This window comes from Myotis lucifugus, unplaced genomic scaffold (assembly GCF_000147115.1).
Source record: "Myotis lucifugus unplaced genomic scaffold, Myoluc2.0 scaffold_52, whole genome shotgun sequence".
NCBI lineage: Eukaryota > Metazoa > Chordata > Mammalia > Chiroptera > Vespertilionidae > Myotis > Myotis lucifugus.
This window is the reverse complement of record NW_005871100.1, coordinates 6846657-6869613: the sequence shown is the minus strand read 5'-3', so window position 1 is coordinate 6869613 and position 22957 is coordinate 6846657. Positions and strand designations below refer to the sequence as shown.

At 41.3% G+C, this 22957-nt stretch overlaps 1 protein-coding gene across 2 annotated transcripts in view; it reads right to left on the bottom strand.

Moving 5' to 3' along the window:
* The window catches only part of RAPGEF5 (Rap guanine nucleotide exchange factor 5), a 196304-nt gene that overhangs the window by 36928 nt on the left and 136419 nt on the right, over window positions 1–22957 (bottom strand). Inside the window, exons 12-17 of one of the 2 annotated variants that reach the window (XM_023753857.1) lie at window positions 19777–19863; window positions 8940–9018; window positions 4147–4291; window positions 2913–3010; window positions 976–1006; window positions 82–160 (exon numbers count right to left, since the gene is read on the bottom strand). In XM_023753857.1, coding sequence (XP_023609625.1) covers window positions 82–160; window positions 976–1006; window positions 2913–3010; window positions 4147–4291; window positions 8940–9018; window positions 19777–19863 — 519 coding nt within the window. The remainder of the gene's footprint in view (window positions 1–81; window positions 161–975; window positions 1007–2912; window positions 3011–4146; window positions 4292–8939; window positions 9019–19776; window positions 19864–22957) is intronic. The other variant, XM_014455916.2, reaches the window with a different exon arrangement.

Genomic DNA, 22957 nt, shown 5'->3' with positions numbered 1-22957 from the left:
AAGGGTGGGACAGCTGGAGTGTTCAAGCTGTAGAGCGATGGTGACTGACAGCGGCTCCACCTACCCCCACACCACACTCACTTTCCTCCGTTTCAGTCACAGTGCCTCGATGCTGGAGCCAGTTCTCCTTAAGACTGAACTGGTGGAAAAGGGCCTTATTCTGTGAGAAGGGAGAACAAGAACAATGAATGAATGTATTCCTGCCCTTTGGAAAGCCACAGCTGTTTACAACATGTTCCAAAAGAGCTAGCCAATTTCTTTTTTAAATATGAAATCCACCCATCCAATCACAGAGGAATAAACTGGGAGTTGCCTCAGCTAATGCATGTGGAGGTGGACAGTCTGAGCAACACGACAGACCTCCGTCAAGGCCAGCAGGGCAAAAAGTTCCTCCGATTATTCCCTGCCACAAGCTGCAGAGTATATGGTTACGACAGACACCCCCAGATTCTTCTGAGAACCCCAGTATCCACCCTGCTTTGGGATAAAGCAGCCTTGAGATGGCCTCGTACTCTGCTGTAGGACAATGACTTTCCTAAGGGAAACAGGTACCTTATCAGCTTCTATAAAACTTGTGCCTGAAACTCACTTTACATTCTCTCCCTCAAGTTGAATAGGAAACACATTCATTCTGGCTACCACCCCTCTTTCTGGGTTGCAAGTGCGAAACTTTTTCTTCTAAGACTTTTTTACTCTTGCTGTCAAGATTCTTGCCTGGAATTTTTTTTCTTTTTCAGTGTTTGACATTCAGATTTGCATCACTCTGGGGACACTGGGGAAACTCCGGGACTCCAAAATGCCCCACCAGAAACAAAAAAACAAAAACCTGAGAGCAAGTCCAGGGCACAGGGCCGACCCTGAGCCTGCACTAGCCCGGGGAGGCTGATGCAGGAGAGTGTAAGCAAGCTGCAGCCTAGGTCCCCAGCCTCTGAGCCGAATCACCCCATCTCAGGCAAGAGGGGCTGCCTTACTTACCTTCCTCTGTGGTGAATATTCGTCGACGGTGCTGAAAGGAAAAGAAGGAGAAGTCAGTCTTTGTCCCAAACCCAGAATAACGCAGCTATTGTCCCCGAAGACTCATTTTCAGGCCCTGGGCGGAGGCTTTTGCTTTTCCAAAAGATAAGACACTTGACCTTGGGCTGTGGGTTCCCAGGGAACCGGGCAGACACGGAGCCGTCTGCCCGACGGGTGTGTTTTGCTTCCCACCCGCAGAAAGCGAACCCTGCAGGCCGAGCCAGCTCTCTGCCCTCCACAGAAGCCCCAGTGCCCTCAGAGGTGGACAGATTTCCGTGGAGAGCATCGCCACTGCGGGAGCTAAATGCTGCACTGCATCTCTCCCAGGATATTTCTGCGTGTGGTGGAACTGGGGGACATTCTGCAGGGCCCCAGCTCAAATCTTCTTCCAGAATCTAAAGACATTTCATAATCGTGTACCAAAAACCCATGGACCGTGTCTTACACCATTTTCTTACTTTAATTTATTATTTCCCACTTCTGCGTAAGTTCTTCAATGAAATGTGTTACATTCCATTCATGCCTTTAAGGCATTTAAGTGTATGAAGCCAAGGACGGAAGGTTCCCAACAGGAATAAGGCCTCCCTGCAGCACAGGCCGCCTTCCACAGGGGGACTATTTTGATGTTGTTTGTCTTTCCTTTTTGTTTCATTTAATTGTTCCTATTTTCATACTAGTCACAGGCTATGGAAACGGCAGATTGCAGGCCCCGATAAAAGAAGGCCACCCTAATCCACAACATTCATTTCTAACATACAGTCCCCACTTACACCTCATTTCTGGATTTCTAAACATGTAATTTTCGTGTTTGAGGATTTATTTGCTCCCTAAAATTACCTAGACATTTAATTTGCAGGAGGATCATTCTTTACTGAAATCAAGTCAGGTTTTAAATCTCACATCAGTAATCTGGAAGGCCTGAATTAACATTTTCTAGGAGACGTGCATTGGTGACTGCTGGAATCTTAATAGAAGTTTCACCACTTGACAACAGATGTGTTTCGTGTTTGCTAAGTAGAAACCACATTGTAAATCAGAGGACAATTTTCCCCTTCAGATTAACTTTGCAGCTATAGCTGAATAATGAGTTGATGTTTTCATTTACCAAAATGAATAGGAGAGTTTGTATAGTCAGAGCAAAGTCAAGTTTTGGCAATTTGAAAGACTAACGATAGATACCTGGGGGGCCCTTGGACATGTCGAAAGTCATTGAGTAAATGGTTTCCTTTAATCTTTCTAAAATGATTTAAAAAAAAACACACCCTTGGGAGCCCATAAAACGAAGCTTTTAAAATGCTCTATGACTTGCTGGGACTTATTTATAAAATACTTTTTTCCTATTCCACCAGAGATAGCTATGAGCCCCTAAAACAGCAAGTTAAATAGTTACACTTTTAAAATTACATATTAATATATTAAATAATTGTTTTTTGTTTTAATCCTCACCCAAGGATATATTTACTGATTTTATTTTTAGAGAGATGAGGGGGAATAGAGAGAGAGAAACATTGATTGGCTGCCTCCTGCACGTCCCAACCAGGAATTGAACTCCCAACCTAAGTATGTACCCTGACTGGGAATCGAATCTGAGACCTTTAGGTGTACCGGATGACACTCCAAACAAATGAGCCACCTGTCCAGGGTTGAAATTATTGTTTTTAGATTGTCTTGGCTCAGTTTGTTTCTCATGTATCAAAAGAAAGTTAAAAAGTAGTAGATAAGCTTGATTTAGTGTTCATTCATTTTGAGACATAAAAACAAAACACAATTTACAACTAGAAAAGCTAAAGAAATCAAGATGACGCTCAGATTCAAAATGAACTTTCTGGGACATCTCGAATTCTACCACATTTGCCGCTTTCTTTCATTGACTGTAACATGGAAAATGAAATACATACTGACGACGGTGCATTCCAAGTATCTTTTGAAATTCTTTCAATTCTTTTTCAAGTATTGGATATTCATATACATCATCCAGTACGTTCCTGTATATGGTCTGGGGGGGAAAGAAAAATGGCAGTTCCATTTAGTAATGTCCATTTAGACTTATACAACGGTTATGCCCAGGGAATCGGTGGCCTCCAGGACAACACAGGGGTTCACCCAGGTACCAGGGAGACCCTGAGTGGGGTCACACCTCCAAGCCCCTCACTCGGCTGGCATGGCCCTCTTGCAGGTCTTAGGGCTGTAGGTAGGAAAGGCTGGAAACTCAGAGCCTTCTGGCTGGCTACAGCAGATTCCTATGCCTGTTCTATCCTTTAAAAAATGCTACCCACATAATGATCTGGGAGGGAAAAATGTCAATTGAGTTATATTACCCAATTGTTTTTGAAACAACGTTAGTTTAGTCAAAGAGCTGGTTGAACAGCTTTTCACTGGATGTCTAAATGACATCTGAATTTTGAATTTGAGTGGTTTACTCCATGAAGAGAAACAGCCAGACACTTCCCTGTTCTGAAACAGAGCCCTTCCTGGCTCAAGTCCCATTGGTCCCTCTGTGTTAACCTGCACAGCTAATACGGTTTGGGTGGCCAAAGAAATCCAAGCACTTACAAATCACCTCCAGAGAGTGATCTGTGTTGAAAAGATGGTGCAGCCTATTACTGATTAGAAAAATACATCAGTTTATCTAACTCCAAATGTACATCTAGGTTAGCATCTATCTTATAAGCTATTATTACTTACAATTCTCAAAATATGCCATATCCTCAAAAAGGTTCATAATGTATATATTGGGAATATAGTTTTTAAATGATAATGTTTTATCCAAATATTGTATATATGAGACCGGTTAGTTCAAATTTATAATAAATCCCAACATATTAAATACTATTAAGTTTTGAAGTACGTTTTATTTTACCTTCCTTCATTATTTCATTTGCAATCAAACTTCCCATGACTTGTATAAGGTAACATTAAGTTAGTGAATGTAAAATTTGCCTCTACATTTTTTCATAATGAATTAAAATGTTAAAAATTCTATCTATGTAAGGAATATCAGGCCTTAAAAGTCAAAGCAAATTAACACTTTGTTCAAATCATGACTATAACCTACAAATGAGTTTTTCAAATGCATAACTAAAAATAAAAGCAGTCATCTGGCCTCAAGGGATAGCTGGCAGTTCCCATTACCTTTAAGAACATTTTGGAATGTTCATCTTCATGTAGCCAGTCTTTGTACAGAGAAATCCACTGCGAAACAAGATGCAAGACCTTACGTTTCCGACAAGGAACATCCGAGTTTTCTTCTTTGCCTTGATACTTCTTAGCAGAATAGGTGCAAGTGGTTAAGAAAGAATAGTGCCTTGTTGAAAATAAAAATGTTCTTATGAAAGCATATTTTCTAAAGAATCTACAGGTATCTAAGCTTACAAGGAAGAAAAGAATATCTGTAGAGAGACCAAAAGGTGTATATTGCAAAGAGCAAAAGTAAAGCCAGGAAAAGGATTTACGCACACTCGGAGACAGGCCATGCAGATGAGGGTTAGACGATGCCACTGTCACCTGCTGACTTAGTTCCGTAGGTGGCACAGGTTACTGTCACCTCGAAGAGATACTAGGTGGCCCATTAATTTCAAGGGTGGCTCCAAGGGATCTGGCCACACTGTTTCCATGAAAGTTAGGAGAGAGCGAGGCCACATATCCTTTGCTCCTCAGAAAGTCACATTCTGTAAAACCAGTTACTTCTAAAGTAACCCCAAATGAGCACAGATTTCTGAAGCATAATTTGTGACATTTTTCAAATGCCCACCCCTAGGAATTTACTTGAAATAAAAAGGGACTGGATAAATGTGCAAACATAAATAAAAAGGACTGCTAATTTTAATTTTCACTGGAATAAAGAAAATATGAATGCTTTAGTCACTGAGGATAGTTAATGAAATTATTTACATATCCACTTAATGGGCTATTCTGCAGCCATAAAACTGATAGCCCAGCAGTACATTTACTGACAAAGAACATCCCAGCATATCGTTAAGTAGGAGAATAAGAAAAGGGCGTGTTAGGATGATCCATTTCCATTAACTATGCTCATTTATACAAATAATTCCATTACCTGGAAAGATATACTGACAGTTAACAGTGGCTTCTCAAGGTAATGAGATTTTAGAACACATGAATTGCTACTATACTTATAAGTGTGTTTTCTAATTTGTATACAATGACCATGTGTTAACTATGTTGTTAAAATTGTTAAAAACACCCTAGCTGGTTTGGCTCAGTGGCTAGAGCGCCAGCCTGCAGACTGAAGGGTCCCAGGTTCAATTCCGGTCAAGGGCACATGCCCGGGTTGCAGGCTCAATCCCCAGTAGGGGGCGTGCAGGAGGCAGCCAATCAATGATTCTCTTTCATCATTGATGTTTCTCTCTCTCTCTCTCTCTCTCTCTCTCTCTCCCATCTCTGAAATCAATAAGAATATATTTTTAAAAATTATTAAAAATAATAACCTCAAAGGCAACATGGTTAAAGCCCGAGGAATGAGACAGAAGCTTGGTGTTTTCCAAATCAATCTAGTGTTTTTGTCTGCAAAATTATGATTTCTGAGTCTCCTGGACACTGGAAGGTTCACTAGGAATAGGAAATGCTAAGCTACAACACACAGGTAGGCTTTGGGGTTGATGGACAGGTGTCTATATTCCTTAAGGCTGATACATAATTGCAAAAGAGAAACAGATTCTATATCAGGCTTTGTACACATTTTAAAACATAATTCAGTAACTGTCTCCTGAACCTGCAAAAATACATACGACCATCTGATTTCTTTAATTTCCACTGGTGACGTAAACTCAGGCAAACATGAAAGACTGTTAAAGTATCCATTTCGTTCAGTTTTTCTCTTGAAAGGCAAAATATAAAGATTTATCCCACTTATGCAAATGCCGTTTTCTCCTTTTCCTGTAACTATCATGGCTTGACTACTATGAAGAAAAAAAAATATGGAAAATTAAGAAATACTAAACTTCTTCTTTTTAGGTCAAGAGGTAAATAAGCTTTTTATTATGGCTGCATATACATTCTACAATTATGGGCCTGCAGGTTAAAGCAATTTTGAGAACTGAAATTTCAATAACTCTTCTTCATTCATCATTATCACCATTTATTTGCTTAATCATGTTCTCTACCCTACAAGATGCACTTTAAAAGTATATACTGGTTAAATTTACATTCATATTATTCTGGTTTTCTGGTATCAGGACATATTCAAATGTATGTTCACACATTTTGCTCATGCTAAATTATATTGGCTTATAAATTTAGCTGGGTGTGGGGAGAGAAATAGTGGGAAAGTATTCAGTGTAATGCAGTGAACATTAGCCCAACTGGGCTGTGAGCTTAAATAATGCTCTTTATGATGATAAAAGTTGAAAGATCTTAAATTCCATCACAATAAAAGTATCCACCTAAGATATCCCAACACAATAAAATTGGCTCTAACCTATAAATATTCAAAAAACAATGGGGGAAAACAACAAAAAAATAATTTGGGCCATTCTTTAGAATGTGATAGCAGTAGGGTATAAAAGATATCTTCACTAAAATATACTTCAAACCATCTCAGATTAAATATGGATATCATATTTTTGTTTGTGATTTGCATTATTTCATAAAAGGCAGAGACTATAAATATATCAAAATAGTCATGTAAAAAGATTCCTGGCTTAAAATGTTCTGGATTTCACGGGTTTGATAATTACTAAAAAAGCTGCTAAGAAACTGAACTAAATTTGTATATAAGACTAGAAGCCCAGTGCATGAAATTCATGCATGGGGGGAGGGGGTGTCCTTCAGTCTGGCCTGTGCCCTCAAGTGATGTCTGACTGCTGGTTTAGGCCCAATGCCTGCGCAATCCGGGACGCTGCATGCACCAGTGACCATACTTTTCATACAGGTGAAAGGCATCTTGCTGTTGTATGGGCAGCTACATTTTTTTGCCCTGATTATAAAAAGCAGTACATAGCATGATCCTTCTGAGGCAGTAGTACCATTTTCCCCATCTTATGGGTGGAAAAACTGAAGCAGAGAGAAGTTAAGCAATTGGCTTTGTCACACAGTTATAAGTGTCAGAATCAGGGCTGACCACAAAATGTGCAAGGTGGAGTCCATGCATGTCATCCCTGCATCATCCTGTGTTTTTTTTTCAGTGTTAGAGTAGCCTTGCCAGGTTTTAATTTTTAAATCTAACAGACTGTTCCCAATATATAGGGTAGGGTCTCTAGGCCTGGCTGGTGATCAGGGTCGATCTGTGGGGTGACCGGCAGGCAGGGTGACGGGGGGGGGACCCCCCCACTGGCACCTGCCTTGGCTGACGGCCTGGCACCACCCGCTCACTGGCTCTTCCCCCTGGCACCGCCCCCCCCACCACTCCCCCCCTCCCCGCGCCACGGTGGCCTCCCCCTTGTGGGGCAGACCCCCAAAACAGGGACGCCCCCAATTGGGGGCGGCTCCTGCATTGAGCATCTGCCAACTGGTGGTCAGTGCGCTAGTGACCTGTCATTCTGCCGTTTGGTTGATTTGCATATTAGAGTTTTATTATATAAAATGTCTTAGTCAAAGACTCAAAACATGTTTACCGGCAAGCAAAGTTTTAGAGATTCTTCAGGGAAATTCTATGAGGCATTAAATTACTCAGTGGTAATCACAAATTATGCTAGGATCATATTTAAAAATAATCATTGGGAGGCATGTAATGTGCTATAAAACAAACTATTAGTTAAGGGATGGTAATTCTTTTGGAAATATGCTAGCATTAAAATATAGAAGGAATCAGGTCATAGATATTTTTTCAAAACACTTTTAAAGAAGGAGAAATGGAAAAGCCTTGTAATAATTGCTAAATTTCTTAGTTAACACCCCACTTGAAAGCTGTGGAAGAAATCTGTTTTTGAAATCTTCCAAATTCAAAACTATGTTTCAAGACCAGTTTTATGAACTGGTTCTGAGATGTTTCATGATCTCTACAGTGGCCACACAATGTAGTAAAGCACTAAAAAGTTTCTAGCTTATATATTTTTAAGAGAGACTATGACCTTTATAAAGTTTTGAAGTACTATTTTAAGCAAAAAATGCTAACGTGGAGGAGAAATGTAACAATTATTTAACAGGAAAGACCATTCCTAGGGCTCAATAAAAAATAGGTAAATGCAAAAAAATAATAATAAAATAAAAAAACCCCATTTTTCTAACGCCTTTCACGTGGGCTCGAGTGGAATCTTGTTTGGTCGAATAAATCCCTGACAGCTCCCAGCTCCCTGAATGCTCCTGCAGCATCCCTTCTTCAATACTGTGAGGCAAGGAGTGTGTCTGGGGAACTGAGGGAGTTTTCTTGGCTTGGCTCTTTGGCCTTTCATCTGTTGCATCTCTTCTACTCTGCATAAATCATAAAGCTCCCTAAACTGGTCATTAACCTTCTCATCACATCCATCCTTCTGGGAGAGCATGCCGTGACAAAGCTCTGACAAGACGACGGGTGGCTCCGGGGGGTAGTTTAGACCTCCCAGGTGAGGGGATGGCCGGCCTCCCCCGGGACATTTGCCCAGAAACATGCTATCACACACGCACACTTTCCCCGCCAAGTGGTCCGGCCCTGACGGATGGATTGCCTTGTAAATTCACTTACTGCCAGTTCACTCAACCTCTTAACTCCGGGGCTTACCCAGGAGGCCAAATTTGCCTCCAGATTTGTCAAGTCTTGAGACACAGGTCTGAAGAAGAAAGCAATAATCAACAGTGCAATTTAGAAGGGGAAAAAGGCAGCTGCATTTCCAGGCCCCCCGGTCTATTCTGTCTCACTTCATCTTTTACCTTGGCTGTCGTCACATTAATATGGAGCATATCCGTCCTCTACTGGGGGTTGAGTAAATTAAGAAAGGCAGCTAATTCCTAAATGTGAGCCATCTGCCTGCGAGGAAGCTGACGAAGGATATTGTCTCAGCAGCGCCTGGCACAAGTCGTCCGTGGTCATGAAGACGGTGTACGTGAGGAGGAAGTCATCAAGGAGGGTTTCTGCAAAGAAAGAAACCCAAGCACGCGGTAAGCAAAGCAGTGACGAGGAGGACAACGGAACATGACAAATGCTGGAGGTGGGAGGGGCTAGGAGGGAGCATTTTAGCCACAAGAGAGATTATTTATTAAAGTTAAGATTTTTAAAACTCCTCACACAAAATGCTTCAAGCGGTGTGAAATTTTTATTGCAAGACTCTAAACATACAACTTTTGTCATCTTTTCCCCCCCTAAAACAGTATTTATATTTGTGGGTAAAGGTGTTACGGAAAACCAATGCATAAATCACGTGCTTTTAGAATAAAATTTTACAATATTTCTGAGGTATACACTCCAGTCCTACAAGGAATGAAGCTGAGTGTTCTAATAAATGAAGCTTTCTAAAGCCATTCTCCTCAGTCTAGGGCAAGAACAACAGTAATAAAACCCAGAGGACATGGATCGGGTTCCAAGGGCATTCACCTTATCTCTCAAATGTATCTGTAAGAAGCTGGGAAAGTGGCGAGTGATTTTCTTATTGCTGTGAAGACAGACAGAGCTGAGTCCTCACTCCGTCCCAATTCCTCTCCTACCTCCTTAACCAACAAGAATGGGCTCCATTTTCATCACCTCTTTGCCTTGGGAGTTCTTTGAAAAGTCCAGCTCACATAGAATGTGGAACTGCTGACCTGGCAAATGTGACCTCGAATGAACTTCCAAATGACAGAAAAGATTATATGCAGAACACAAAGTAGAGCTTCTGCCCTAAGTCTTCATCCAATCTCCTTAACTTCAGATTCATTTTACTATACAATTTCATTTTACATTCTGGACATTAACTTTTTAGTTATTTGAAATAGTAATAACTTATACGAATAGTGGGCTTGGCATGTACCCAAGAGTACCTGTGTTTTCCAAAGTCTACCCACTAAAGACATGGAGACAGAAAGAACTGCCCAGGACAGAACTTTATAGATACATGTTGGAGACTGGAAAAATTTCAGAACCTTTAGAAACAACCAGTACCATTCACTTTAAAAATCGTTCAAAGCAGAACAACAAGGCTATGTTTAGGAGCACAGCACTCTGATGAAAGAGGTTGTGGATGGCATCCACAGTCCTATGTCAGCTGCAGGGCTCGATTTATTTCTATGGTCTGCTTATGTTGCAGAATGTCAACGATAACCCTGACCCACACAAATGGTAATGCTCAACAACAACAACATAAGAAGGGAATTTTTTCAAATGTATTTATTTATTTTAGGTAACAATATTCCTTTTTCAAGAATAAACTTGACAAATGGCACCTAAAATGTGAAACAAGCCTACACTTAGAATGTATCTCACTGTAACATGTTGTAGATAGTCACTGGTCTAACTTACTTTATGGCAAAAGCCAGTTCCCGAGCAGATGTGCCTGGGCCTTGCCGAGCGTGGATTAAGTCCAGTACGAGAAGACCGTGGGAATGTGTCTGGGTGGACGATTTAATGTGAGGGGAGAGGCCCAGCCTGCATTCAGAGGAGAGCCAGGGGCTTCCTACTGGAGCCCCTGTTTACAAGAGTCTTACATCTGCACAATATGGCAGGGGAAGCTTCATTCAGAGATCTGCCCCCAAAGTCGTTAACCTGGCAGCAAAAATGTACCACTGGTCACCCCAGTAAAATAAATGTGGAGTATACATTTGATACTTTATATGTCTTTCATTAAGGTTTTTAAATAGTTTAAAGTCAAACGATGGCATACTGTCTGAATCCCTGGGATATTTTAAAGAGGAATGCTCGCCCAGAACATTTTTCTGTATTAAATATAATTGATGAAAATCCTCAACTTCTCTTGTCTGATTAGAAATTGAAAAACATTTTTTTTTTGCATTCAATGGTAGATACAGGCAGCAGGGACAAGAGAGAGCCCAGAATCTGCCTCAGATTGGAGCCAACGATGTACAGAAACCACTGGGTGATGGAGCTGAGAACCTTACCCTGCCAGCATTTCAAATGCTTGACATTCAGGTTCAGGCTCTTTGGGGGTGATCTTACACTTAGCTAATTTAATGAGGTTGGAAGGATTCTCTAATCAAGATTTACTCCATTAGGAGCTGAGATGAAGAACACCATTAACTTTGACATAACCAGTCTTTCCTTTCTGGAACAGCCTTAGGTAATGAGCTGAGCAACTGTGAGTCTGGTTGGATGCTGGCAAAACAACCTGACATTCGGTTCAATTAATCAGCTCACATATGACAATATTTTGTTAAGGGCTTTGACCCAGAAATGCTTATTTCCCCAAAGTTACTAACATATTAAATATTCAAGGTATTTGCCTAATTATCTCTCTGCCATAGAAATATTAATGAAATAAAAACAATAAGGCTACATAAAAACATCTCCAGCTAACATCCTAATGAATAGAATAGCTAAAAATCGTAAAGAATAGAACAAATTCGCAATAGTCTTCAATCTCTATTTAATTAGCATATTGTTCTGAAATTTTTCTATATATAAAGAGCTTTCCTTTATTCTTTTTCAGCACTGGTATTTTTTTTTTTTTTGCTGCACATGAAAGTAATTGAGTGATATAATCAAAATGACACACTTCAAGTAAAAGTGCATTTTATAATAGCCATGCTTCAAAAAAGGCTGTCCCACTGGTACTTAAAGATATTTTTAGAACCACAATAGCTATATAAATGATCCCCTGAAGACTATTAGAAAACAATAGCCATTTAGAAAGACTAGCAAATCCATTGGCATCCACATTAACTCTATAATTATCTATTACATTCTATAGTGCTTAATTAATAGTAATTTAAGACCAGGCAAAAAAGTACCTTTGTGTATAAAAGCATCTTTCATTAAAACAAATTCCTAGTTGCCATATGCACTAACATTCTTATAAAAAGATGTATTCACTTTGATTTCTAACTCTGTGAATACCTAGGTATCAATATACAAAAAAACTTTTCTTTAAAATTCTATTCATTAAATCAATCACTTAATCTAATTCCAAGTTCTTGGCTCATCACTGATAAAACTATTTGGACATTCTTTTGGGAATACCCTCTATTCAAAAATAAAAGAAGCCTTAGCTGGTTTGGTTCAGTGGATAGAGCGTCGGCCTGAGGACTGAAAGGTCCCGGGTTCGATTCCGGTCAAGGGCATGTACCTTGGTTGTGGGCACATCCCCAGTAGGGGGTGTGCAGGAGGCAGCTGATTGATGTTTCTCTCTCATCGATGTTTATAACTCTCTATCCCTCTCCCTTCCTCTCTGTAAAAAAAAAAAAATAAAAAAAATCAATAAAAAAATAAAAGAATATTTTAAAATACAGGAAGTACTCTTACATTTAAAAAGTAACATGCTAATGGCAATCAAAACTGGAAGGCAGCCCAGCCGGCATTGCTCAGTGGTTGAGCGTCGACCTATGAATTAGGTGGTGGTCACTATTTGATTCCTGGTCAGGGCACATGCCTGGGTTGAGGGCTGGATCCCCAGTAGGGGGCGTGTGGGAGGCAGCCAATCAATGATTCTCTCTCATCATTGATGTTTCTATCTCTCTCTCCCTCTCCCTTCTTCTCTGAAAGGAAATAGAATTGCAGTTTTAAGTACTGTGTAACCTGAAATAAAATACATCAATGTGTAGTCAAAACTAGAGCCTTGGTAGAAGGAGCTCTAAAATTCATGTCTGCAATTAGCCCCAATGACGTTAATACAGGGCTCTTCCTAGCATCTGTTTTCATTTTAAGGCATAAGAATTGGTTATTTTTATTTGGTTTTACTTGAATGTATTTTTCTTTTATCTATAAATTAAAATATTTTCTCAGTCTCATTTTGAGTGTATCAAGCACTAATAATTTCCATTTTATTTCTGCAAAACATAAGCGTGTCTAGAGCCTCCTGAATGTGTATCATGGAGGAAAAGTAACTGGTTTGGTACAGACCCTTTTTGTAATCAAATTATAGAGGAGCTGTGCTAAATGTTTCCAAAAGGTCTAAGCTTAATGCTTTTGTCTCTCTTTCTCTTTTTTTGGAAAAAAAAGGGAAAAAACACACATAAAAACAAACCTTGAAGCCTAAAAATCACAAGGAGTATAGGGTTACTTAGGAGCAATTAGAGAAAACTACTTCAGTTATTTTTCAACACTCATAAGCAAAATGCACTTCAATAATGAAACCACTCATCTGTTAAAGTGAATTACCAAATGAAAAGAATTTTGACTGACAACTGCCTATAGTGGCCATTTAATCTAAGTAAGGTAATGTGAATATTCGACACTTCTGTACTAACTCATATTCCCTAACATACCGCTAGCAGTTTTGTGTCACCTGTATTTCTACCTCAGAGGCAATGGAATGTCAGGCACTCTAAAATATGTTCTACTTAACCTTTATTTCAAGGAGACAAGAGAAGCTTTGTACTTGAAAGGGCCCATTTCTGGCCCTGGAATGTCACAACTTACCATTATTTTTTGAGGAGCAGTGCCAACATGTACCATGTAATTTGATAAGCGCACTCACACACGCGCACACGCACACACAAACTTTCATGTTCATGTTTGAATCGCAGGTTAAAGCCACGCTTCTTTCTCAGTGCCTTGGTCCACAGAACAACTGTGAAACAGCCATGGAAGAGATCACATGGTATAACCAAGACGTAAAGCTGGGAAAGTAGGTTGGAATAAATTCCTAGAGGGACTTTGAGCACCAGGCTAAGGAGGCTGGGGCACCTTCTACAGGAACAGGGGAGATTTTCAAAATGAGGAGCGACAAGAGACACAGATGATGCTTGCTGCATCAAGGAGGTCAGACTGGATAAGGGATAAGCATGCGTTTACTTTCAAACACCTTGAGCTTGAGTTCCACGGGTTCAAGTGAAGCTATTGAGCAAAAACCTCAGAGATGAGAGCTTGCTAAAGAGGGCTGGGTGCCTGTGGGTGCTACTGTAGAAGGATGGCTGAGGACAACATGAATTCTCAGACACAGTCCTGGAAAGGGGTCAGCAGGGTCTGAGGGTTGAGCTGGGTTGTATGTTTACATAAGAGAAAGATGAGTTAAGGAAGGGGAAAGAGAAGAGAGACATAGGAGAATTGGGAGATACAAATGTAAGAGAAGCCAACAAGAAAGAAGGATTAGAAAAGAGAGCAGATTTTAAGTGTCAAAAAAGTGGCTGGAAGAAAGTTCATGAGCCTGGGCATTCAAAGGCCGTTGGATCTGGTGTGTGGATGGTCCCTGGTCTGATGGCTTTAGAGCAATGCCGCTGAGTAAGTGGTAGGGGCATACTCTCTTGTTAGACTGAAAGGAACAAAGGCTATTCTGATAATCAGCTCTCACACCATCTATCACACTGTTTTCCCCCAAAGACTCCTACTGCAGTTGTGCAGCTCACTGATTAGTAACAGCAGTTGCTCTCACAAATGAGGCAGGAAGAAAAATTTCTTCATGATCAATGCAAGTATCATTTTATTTAACAGTATAGATTGGAACATGGGAATCGTCATGGGTATGTGGCCTTCAATACAATCTGCCAGCATCTACCAACAAAAATTAATATCCGGTTGTGAGATTCACTCAGTTGAACATAATTGACCTCTCTGGGTTGCTCCATCTGTATGATTAATATCACATAATGCATTCTTATGATATAAACAGTGTTCTTAAGAGCTGGCCAATTAAACATCCTAAAACTTGATGTAATAAGTAAAAAAATAATTTAAACATTAAACCTTAAATTAGAAGTCTGGGTCATGGTTATTTCAAACAATAACTCTAATACTATTTGAATCAACTTTAGAACCAGGTATGATATTTTATCTCCCAAGCACCAAGAAGAATCTCTGCTATCAGCTTTCTTTGAAAACTAGAAATATATCACAATTCTGAAAGTTCCCCACTCCCCCCCGATTGTTGTAATCATTAGCACTGAGTTTCAGAGAAGCAAACTTTTATTTATTTTTGTTTCTGATTAACAGAAATTCTAGGGATACTAGAGAGAAGTTATTTTCTTCAAGGTTTAGAAACTGATGATTTTAAAGCTAAGAATCAGCACAATAGCTAGATATATTAAAGATAACAAGATATTGCACAAACTTACTAATTTAAAGTAAATGCAACTAAACACAACTAATGCTCTTTCTAAACAATCTGGTGCAAGATCTTCCACATGCTGAAAGCTTCCAATACGGGGAAATTTAGTGTATTTCCTATGCTTCAAAGTATTTATGGGATAAATATTTCAACCAGTGGCTGACGGCAGGCGCGCCTTTGTGTTCTGATTTCCAGAACAGTCATTGGAGTCTTCATCAATAACACCTAGCTGCCTCCTTTCTCACACAGGCGGAAGGGAGACGTGGTTTAGGGTCACAAAGAAAGGTCGGGCCAAAACCGAAGACCTATTACCTATGGTTGAGCACTGTGCTCTCTGTTCTGAAGAAGACAAAGTTGTAAGATACAGTCTCGGTGAGGGCATGTGCCGGGGGGGAGGTCAATGGAGAAAAAAAAAAGGAGACATATGTACCACTATTTGTAATACTTCAAAAAAAGAAAGAAAGAAAGAAAAAGATACAGTCTCAACTTCTGTACGGATTTGGAATTTGACAGGTGAGATCATTAAAGGACCACATAAGGCAGCCTACAGACCCAGGCTGATTAACATTCCATTCATGTGAATGTCTGCGCAAACCTCCACGTCCCACTCCTGTCTGCCTCACCTGTTTCTTACTGCGCACCAGGAAGCCAGTGGTGGCTTTGGTGGGCCATGAGGCAAGTAGGGAAGGGAACAGTAGCTACTCTATGACAGCCACCCTTAAATGACCACGTACCTTGTTCTGTACCAGAGCTTTACCCCCTGATCTGTGCTCCCCACATCCACCCTAGGAGGGTCAGCCTTATATTCTCTTTTGTGGTGATGACACTGAGACTGGGATACGTAAGGGGAATAATCACCGAGTTACTGCACATCAATGTTGGAAGGTGCCTAGGCCCCAAGGTCTGACTCTCTCCCTGTGGGAACCACGCCAGGGTCCCCAGGTAGTCAAGGCCAATGGAAGCACAGGGGCCTTGTTGTCAGTACACCAGAATGGCCAAGGCCACCCTGAGCATGAGCCTAATCAGGGTGCCCAAGGCCAAGATACCATAAGCGGGTGCAAGGACACACGGTACACTGTGCCCTTCTGTAGCCAAAATATGATTGATGCCACTGTTGGCAACTAGCCTTCTTTGCTCTGGAGTAATACAGAAGTTACTGACCAGCTAGTATGCTGGAGTGAGAAGAAGCAGAGGCGGCAGGCACAGAGAATGTAGCTCCTATGTGTGCAGGAGAGAGGAGAGCTCAGACGGAGCTGAGAGCTGATACTGCTACGATGTAAGGCCAAGAGCTCATAGAGAGCTCAGATATAGCTACCACGTTACCCAGCCAGTGTGCTGGGCAGGGGAGATGGGAGAAGCTGCTGAGCCTGCGAGGCTGGAGAGGCAACTGAGGCTGAAGCTCTAAGAGAGAGAGCTCAGGTACTATTGCTAAGTAAAGCTAGGGGTCTAGAGGCAGTGTGCGGCTGCTCAGATAATAACTGTGGGTACAGAGACTAACGCTGCTTTATGGGAAAGATATGTATTTACCAACGTTGTCCGGCTGCCTGCCTGTATGGACTTGGCTGTGAAGAATTGTCTTGTCTGATGACTATGTGGCCACTGGCTTCTGCAATGAAGACTCATTCTTATATACCCACTAGAGGCCCGATGCACGAAATTCGTTCAAGGGTAGGCCTTTGCAGCCCTGGCTGCCTCGAGGCCCCATCTCTCACACCCCTGCCCCCGCCCCCGCGCCAGCACCTGCCTTGACCTGGCACTGCCTACATCCGCAGCCACACACCCCCAGTTCTCTGGAGCACTGCCGCCCCCTCCGCCCCGATCGATTGCCCCCGCAGAGGGGGCGATCATGGGCCAATGGCTGGGCCCCCGACCAATCCCATCACACCCGCCTTGCCTGGCCTGGCTCCAGTGGGTGTCATAGCATGGTCTTCTGGACGGTCATTCCACTGTTTGGTCGATTTGAATATTATGCTTTTATTATTACAGATAACCTCTCACAGCTTCTCGGTCTAAAACCCACCATCCTAGAAGGTCCAGCCCCAGGCAGAGGGGCTCAGACCTAACAACTGTTACTAGTGAGCAGAGGATAAAGGGGGAACTTGGACTAAGTTCCCAACAGTTAGTACAGTGGGCAGTGTTCTAGAAGGACCTGCCCTGGTGTAGTCGGGAAAGTTTTAGAAAAATATATGGACTCAGAACAACTCCGAGCAGCAGTGCTGAGCAGTGCTCCTGCTGTCTCTGACACTCCCTCTCCCTTCCTCTCTGAAATCAATAAAAACATATTTTTAAAGATTCACCAAGTATCCTGTATACCCAGAACAAATAAGAACAGTGATTTAAAATAGAAAAGGATACAGACTTGCTCTAAAAATAATTTTCTGTTCACTATTTAGGTTATAACAAGATATTTGGGGCATTCTAACAAGGTATTTTAGTTTTCCCCATGTTCTGCTCAGCCACATTTAACAATTCTAAGTTCATGTTTGTTTCTGAGATTTGGGGGAGGTGGTGTGGGGCCGGGGGGAGGACTGCCAGCCAAGTAGCTGCCTTAAGTAGAAGGCAGAAGGCTGCAACCGAATGAAAAGAATGGTTTCAATTATAGAGCAAGAAAGCCCCGAGGGCAGAAAATGAAGATAATGGGAAATGGGAGGGAAGGTTATAATGAGAAGACTGTGAAATGAGGAAAAGCTCAATTACAGGTATGTTACAGGCAAAGATCCCCCCACTCACAGAATGTCCCTTTCAGACATGTGCTTGTCAATTACAGCAATTGGGTGGCGATGCACCCCTTAAATGAAGCAATAATTTGCCTGCGACATGCTGTGAAAGATTCACACACAGTGATTACAATCAACAAATTGCCATCCACTAATGTTCTTTCCTCACACGTGTAAGACTGTCTGAAGTACACACTTTTACACTGAAAAATCACTTTTTTTTTTCATTTTCTGATAGGATGCTCAATTTTGCTTGAGGAAAATGTCACAGCATTTAAAAATACAGACATGGACATCTGATGGGTCTCACTTTAAATCCATCAACTGTGTGGGGAGGTCCCGCCTGAGATCTCTGAGAGACAAAGAGAGACAGAGAGGGAGAAGAGTGTTCTCATCCTTTGACATTATCTTCAACGGACTCGAGTAACTCCAGGCACTGATGTTACAGTAAAACTATGGTTTTGCTAAAATCACTAGGTTGTTAAACTCACTATTGAACATAATATGTTGACTCCATGGATTTCAGAATCTGTTGCTCCTTTCAATTTGCTGCTCCCCAAATGCCTGACTTACATCACACCTTTAAGCAAGTTTCTGGGAATGAAGCTGGACGCTGAGAAAATCGCAAGTGTTTCTACTAAAGTACAATTATTATGACAATAGACCCAAACTCATTTAGAAAATATGATACATTTAAACACTTTAAGATTTGAGAATAGCATTTTCTTGTTAAAGGAACAAAAATCCATTTTCCTTTTAAAATAACACAAACAGCACAAAAAGAAAAAAAAATTACAAGAACAAAAATTGGCACCAAACTGCTGGGAACCTGCTGTAGAGATTACAGAACTATAGATGGAAAAGAGACCGACGTAGCAGCCTTCGTTCTTAAAGGGCGGAGATTAGGGAGTCAGATTTAAAAAGAAAACTAAACAAAGCTGTCATCTTTCTCAAATTTATTTTTATGAGGAAAACTACAAGCTATATTGAAGACTTATGTTTCAAAATAACCTTTATCCTATGACAAAGAGACAATACAGATGTAAGCCACTATCTTATTTATATATAATAAAACTAATGTCTACTAGGACCTCAAATTCTATATGAACTTTGGAACTTATTAAACAGGGTCTTTATATTTTAGAATAGATGATAATTTTATATACTCTGATTTTTTAAAAGTTGACCAATCAAATACACACTTTTAGCAGCTCTCAATGTGCCAGAGTATTATATTACTTGGAATAACTTACCCTCCAGCTATTGTAGGAAATTAGAAATGTACTGAACAACAAGGAAAGAAATACCTAAGGTTTCCACAGTCATCTTTCTAAAAAGATGAGTATCAAATCGACATTTGAGGTGGAGGGAAAGCAATTCAGGAGCTGCAAATACAATGTAAATAAGAGAAAATGTGCAAATGCGTATAAAGAAGAAAGCCCATTCATTTCCAAGTCTTCCATGTTGGCTGCAGTGTCCACAGGGAAACCCCTTATAATCAGGGGATTGAGAACACTGTAACTACAGAACCAGCTCCAGATGGTCCTATATTGTTTAGTGAGCTACTGAGTTGCTTTTTGGAGAGGATATACCAAATCATGCAGCCACAGCCAAAGCGTGTGCAGAGGAAAGAACTTTGACCTCTAGCTGCATCTGGAACCCAAGTCTTGACACCTGGCCCCCTTTCCCTCCCCTGCCCCCCAAAAGCAAAGAACCAGGACATAACCCCAATCTGAACACCAGAACACTTTCAGAAGCCAAGGGTCCATTGTCCAGGAAGATCTGGTGTTGATGCCCCTTTACAATAAATGGCCAGGTGCCAAGGTCCTCCAATTAAAACTTGTCCCACCAGCATTTTCCCATGCCTGTCCCCCAATCCCCTTAAAAACCCTTAACCTAGTCCAGCGAGTGAGATGGATTTGAGGCACCAATAAGTCTCCATTCTTCTCAGTTGGTGCTTTCTCAATCAATAAACTTTTCCTTACCCCAAACTCTGACGTCTTGAGTTTTGGCAGTTTGAAGCATCGGGCACAAGAACTTGGGTTCGGTAACATCGTCATCAAGAGGACTGACTTTAGAGACACAAGCAGTCACGTGGGTACTACTTCATTTAGAACGTAGTGCGAAGGAAACGTTCAAAGACCCTCTACCTCACCTCCAGGCTCCAAACCATCAGAAAGGGGTTGATATTTTCCTTAAAAGCATTCAAAGAAGAAAGTCGAAAAATTCTTGCTAAGATGCCCAAGTTTTTCAAAATTCTTATAGTCAAGAGGCTTAAGATCTACTTTCTAAGGTAATTCTTGCCCCTCACATATTTCATTTCCACCTTTGGATCCTCTTGAAATTAATTTCCCATAGCTTTACAATACTTTAGTTTGTGTCTAGTGTGCTCTAGAGTTACTAGTATACTTAATCTCTAAGTATTAGAAGAGGTCATGTGGAGTCAACATGAAAATGATGCAATTAAGAAAATGCATTCCAATGATCCATTCTCATGCTAAATGGGGACTAAACAAGTCCCTGAAAAGCATCCTTATCCATTAAACATCTTCCTCTGCCCATGGGTTGTGCTGCAGTGAAAATGTCCACATTTCCATTATTAATCAGTGCATGTTAATGACCTTATGCTCCGGCTCTGTCTCGCTTCATTTCACCTTGCTTCATTACCAACGAGAGTATTAATTAACCCACAATCTCCTGGCAGTGTAAAAGCATCACTTCCCTAGCTATCATACATGATAGCGCATGTTCAAAGGTGGTGTGTATAGATGAGTCCGGAAGATGAACCCCTCAAATGAAATCCAGTCAAAATCTGACTTCTAGACACTTCTCATGTGACTGTCTGATACAGCACAACCCGCTGAAGCTAGGACTTCTTGTAACCTTCTTGAAGCAGTGAGCTCATGCATTGGCCTCTCTGCTCACAGCTGGGAACCAAGCAGCAGGTCTGTGCTGGAGATTAGATCGCTCTTAAGTGGCTACTAAAGCATTTGATTTGGGGCTTATGGCTACAGTTGAATGGTAGGTTTTTATTTCATTTATGCCTTTCATCCATGATTCTAGTCACTGAACAAAAATGATAAAGGAATAAAGCTAGGAATATACCTGGGTTCATCCCCAGATTCCAATGATCACTTGATCTCTGAAACAGCTTAGTTAATGTCTTTCTTAGTTTCTCTGTCTATTAGATGAGGATAATGATCCCGTATAAGGATCTAATGGAGAGGAAGTTTACTGGATTAAATGAAATGGTGTCTTGAGTAACCTTCAAATCCTGGCTCTCAAATCTAGAAGGGAACTCAAACGTCATGTGGTCTAAGTCCTCTGCTTTCACAAATGAGGCAACTACACAATTCCAGTGGATCCCATCACTTTGTCAACGCTAATTTATAAAGTCTCCCAACGCTTCATTTACAGCAAACACATTGCATTCTTCATATTAGTAATTAGAAGAGAAGCTAAGGGAACAGCCAAAAACACACACAAACCAAACCAAAAGAAACAAACCCTGGAGTACAAAGATGAGAGCAGAAACCATATTCTTAACACACACACACACACACACACACACACACACACACACATTTGTATTAATTTCAGAGAGGAAGGGAGAGGGAGAGAGAGATAGAAACATCGATGATGAGAGAGAATCATTGATCGGCTGCCTCCTGCACGCCCCCTATTGAGGATCCAGCCCACAACCTGGGCATGTGACCTGACTGGGAATCCAACTGTGACCTCCTGGTTCATAGGTCGATGCTCAACCACTGAGCCACCCTGGCTGGGCAGAAACCATATTCCAATATAAGCACTTCTGCTCCAGCTCTCCCTCCCTCCGCAGCACTTGGGGATTTTCACTGTCACTGCAGAGAGCTGTCTTAAGCCTTTGCTCTACCTGGAAACAGAAGGTGCCTGTCCTAGCTTTACTCAAAGCTCTGGTGGTGGATTAATACTCTACAAAGCCTTGAAGCTGGCGACAGAGAATAATGTTTGGACTCTATCGATCGAGTGAGACGCTCCAATAATACATGCCAGGCACTTTCACAGAGGTTGTTGCCTTGTTACAATGACATGCTCCCCCTACTAGGTGCTAAGCACACCACTAACATGGAGGCGCCTATAATACGATCAAAGCAGGCTGGGGAGACATTCCCACACTGAGCATAGACTATACCAGATAACCCATGAAGTTAAAGAAAATACCAGCCATACCTTGAAGAAATCAGGTCCAGCCTAATAAGAATCAGCTGGTAGGCTCTCCCTAGTTCCCCTATCCTAGTCTGTTTGCTTCTTGTTCTTGGAAACCTGCAATCATAGTGCATTTTCATCAAACAGATGAATAAGGAATAGGAAACTAAAAAAAGAGGGGAGCAGATAATGCATTTCATTGTGTTTTCCTGAAGGCCCACCCATCATACTGCAGATTTAGAGAGAAAAATCAATAAGAAGGTTTTTCTCTGTATAATCCATGTGATGCGTAGTTTCCCCCCTGCTTTGAAACAGACATTGTTATTCCCAGAAGCATCTCTAATAAAACACGCTTTATCCTCTCGAGGGTGGGGAGAGGGCTAAACAGAGGCAGAAATGAGGCCCTCTGTGGCCCTCAGTCCAGGGTGGGCTATGGACTTGCCCTCCCTCTCTCCTGCTCACAACTCCTCCTCTCTCTTCCTTTCTGCCTTCCTGGTCATTCTTCTGGGCTGGGGATGCCCAGTGATGCCTGCCCCACTCTGGGAAGATGAAAGATTCAGCTGTTTGGTTTTTCTCTAACATTCCCAATGTTTCAAGTTAGAACCTGAACCTTGAAAGAAAAGGAAATCTTTGACAATGGCTTCAATTACTTTCCATGATCACAAATAGATATCCAACTACCAGACTCAAATACTTGTTCCATTTTAAACAGGGAAGATTCATTCATCCATTCATTCATTCATTCATTCCACACCATTCGCGGGTGACTCCTCATGCCTGGTACAGCCAGGGAGGAAAGGTATGCACGTAGGGGATGATGAAGATCAGCAGGTAAATAGTGCTGTGTGGACCTAATCGGTTGGGAAAAGCATTAATAGATTGCTTTTAAGCATTTCTGATATTACTTTTGCTTTGAAAACTCGGTTTGATTTGGTGATAGAATACCATATGAATCCAGGTAGCCACAGAAACACATTA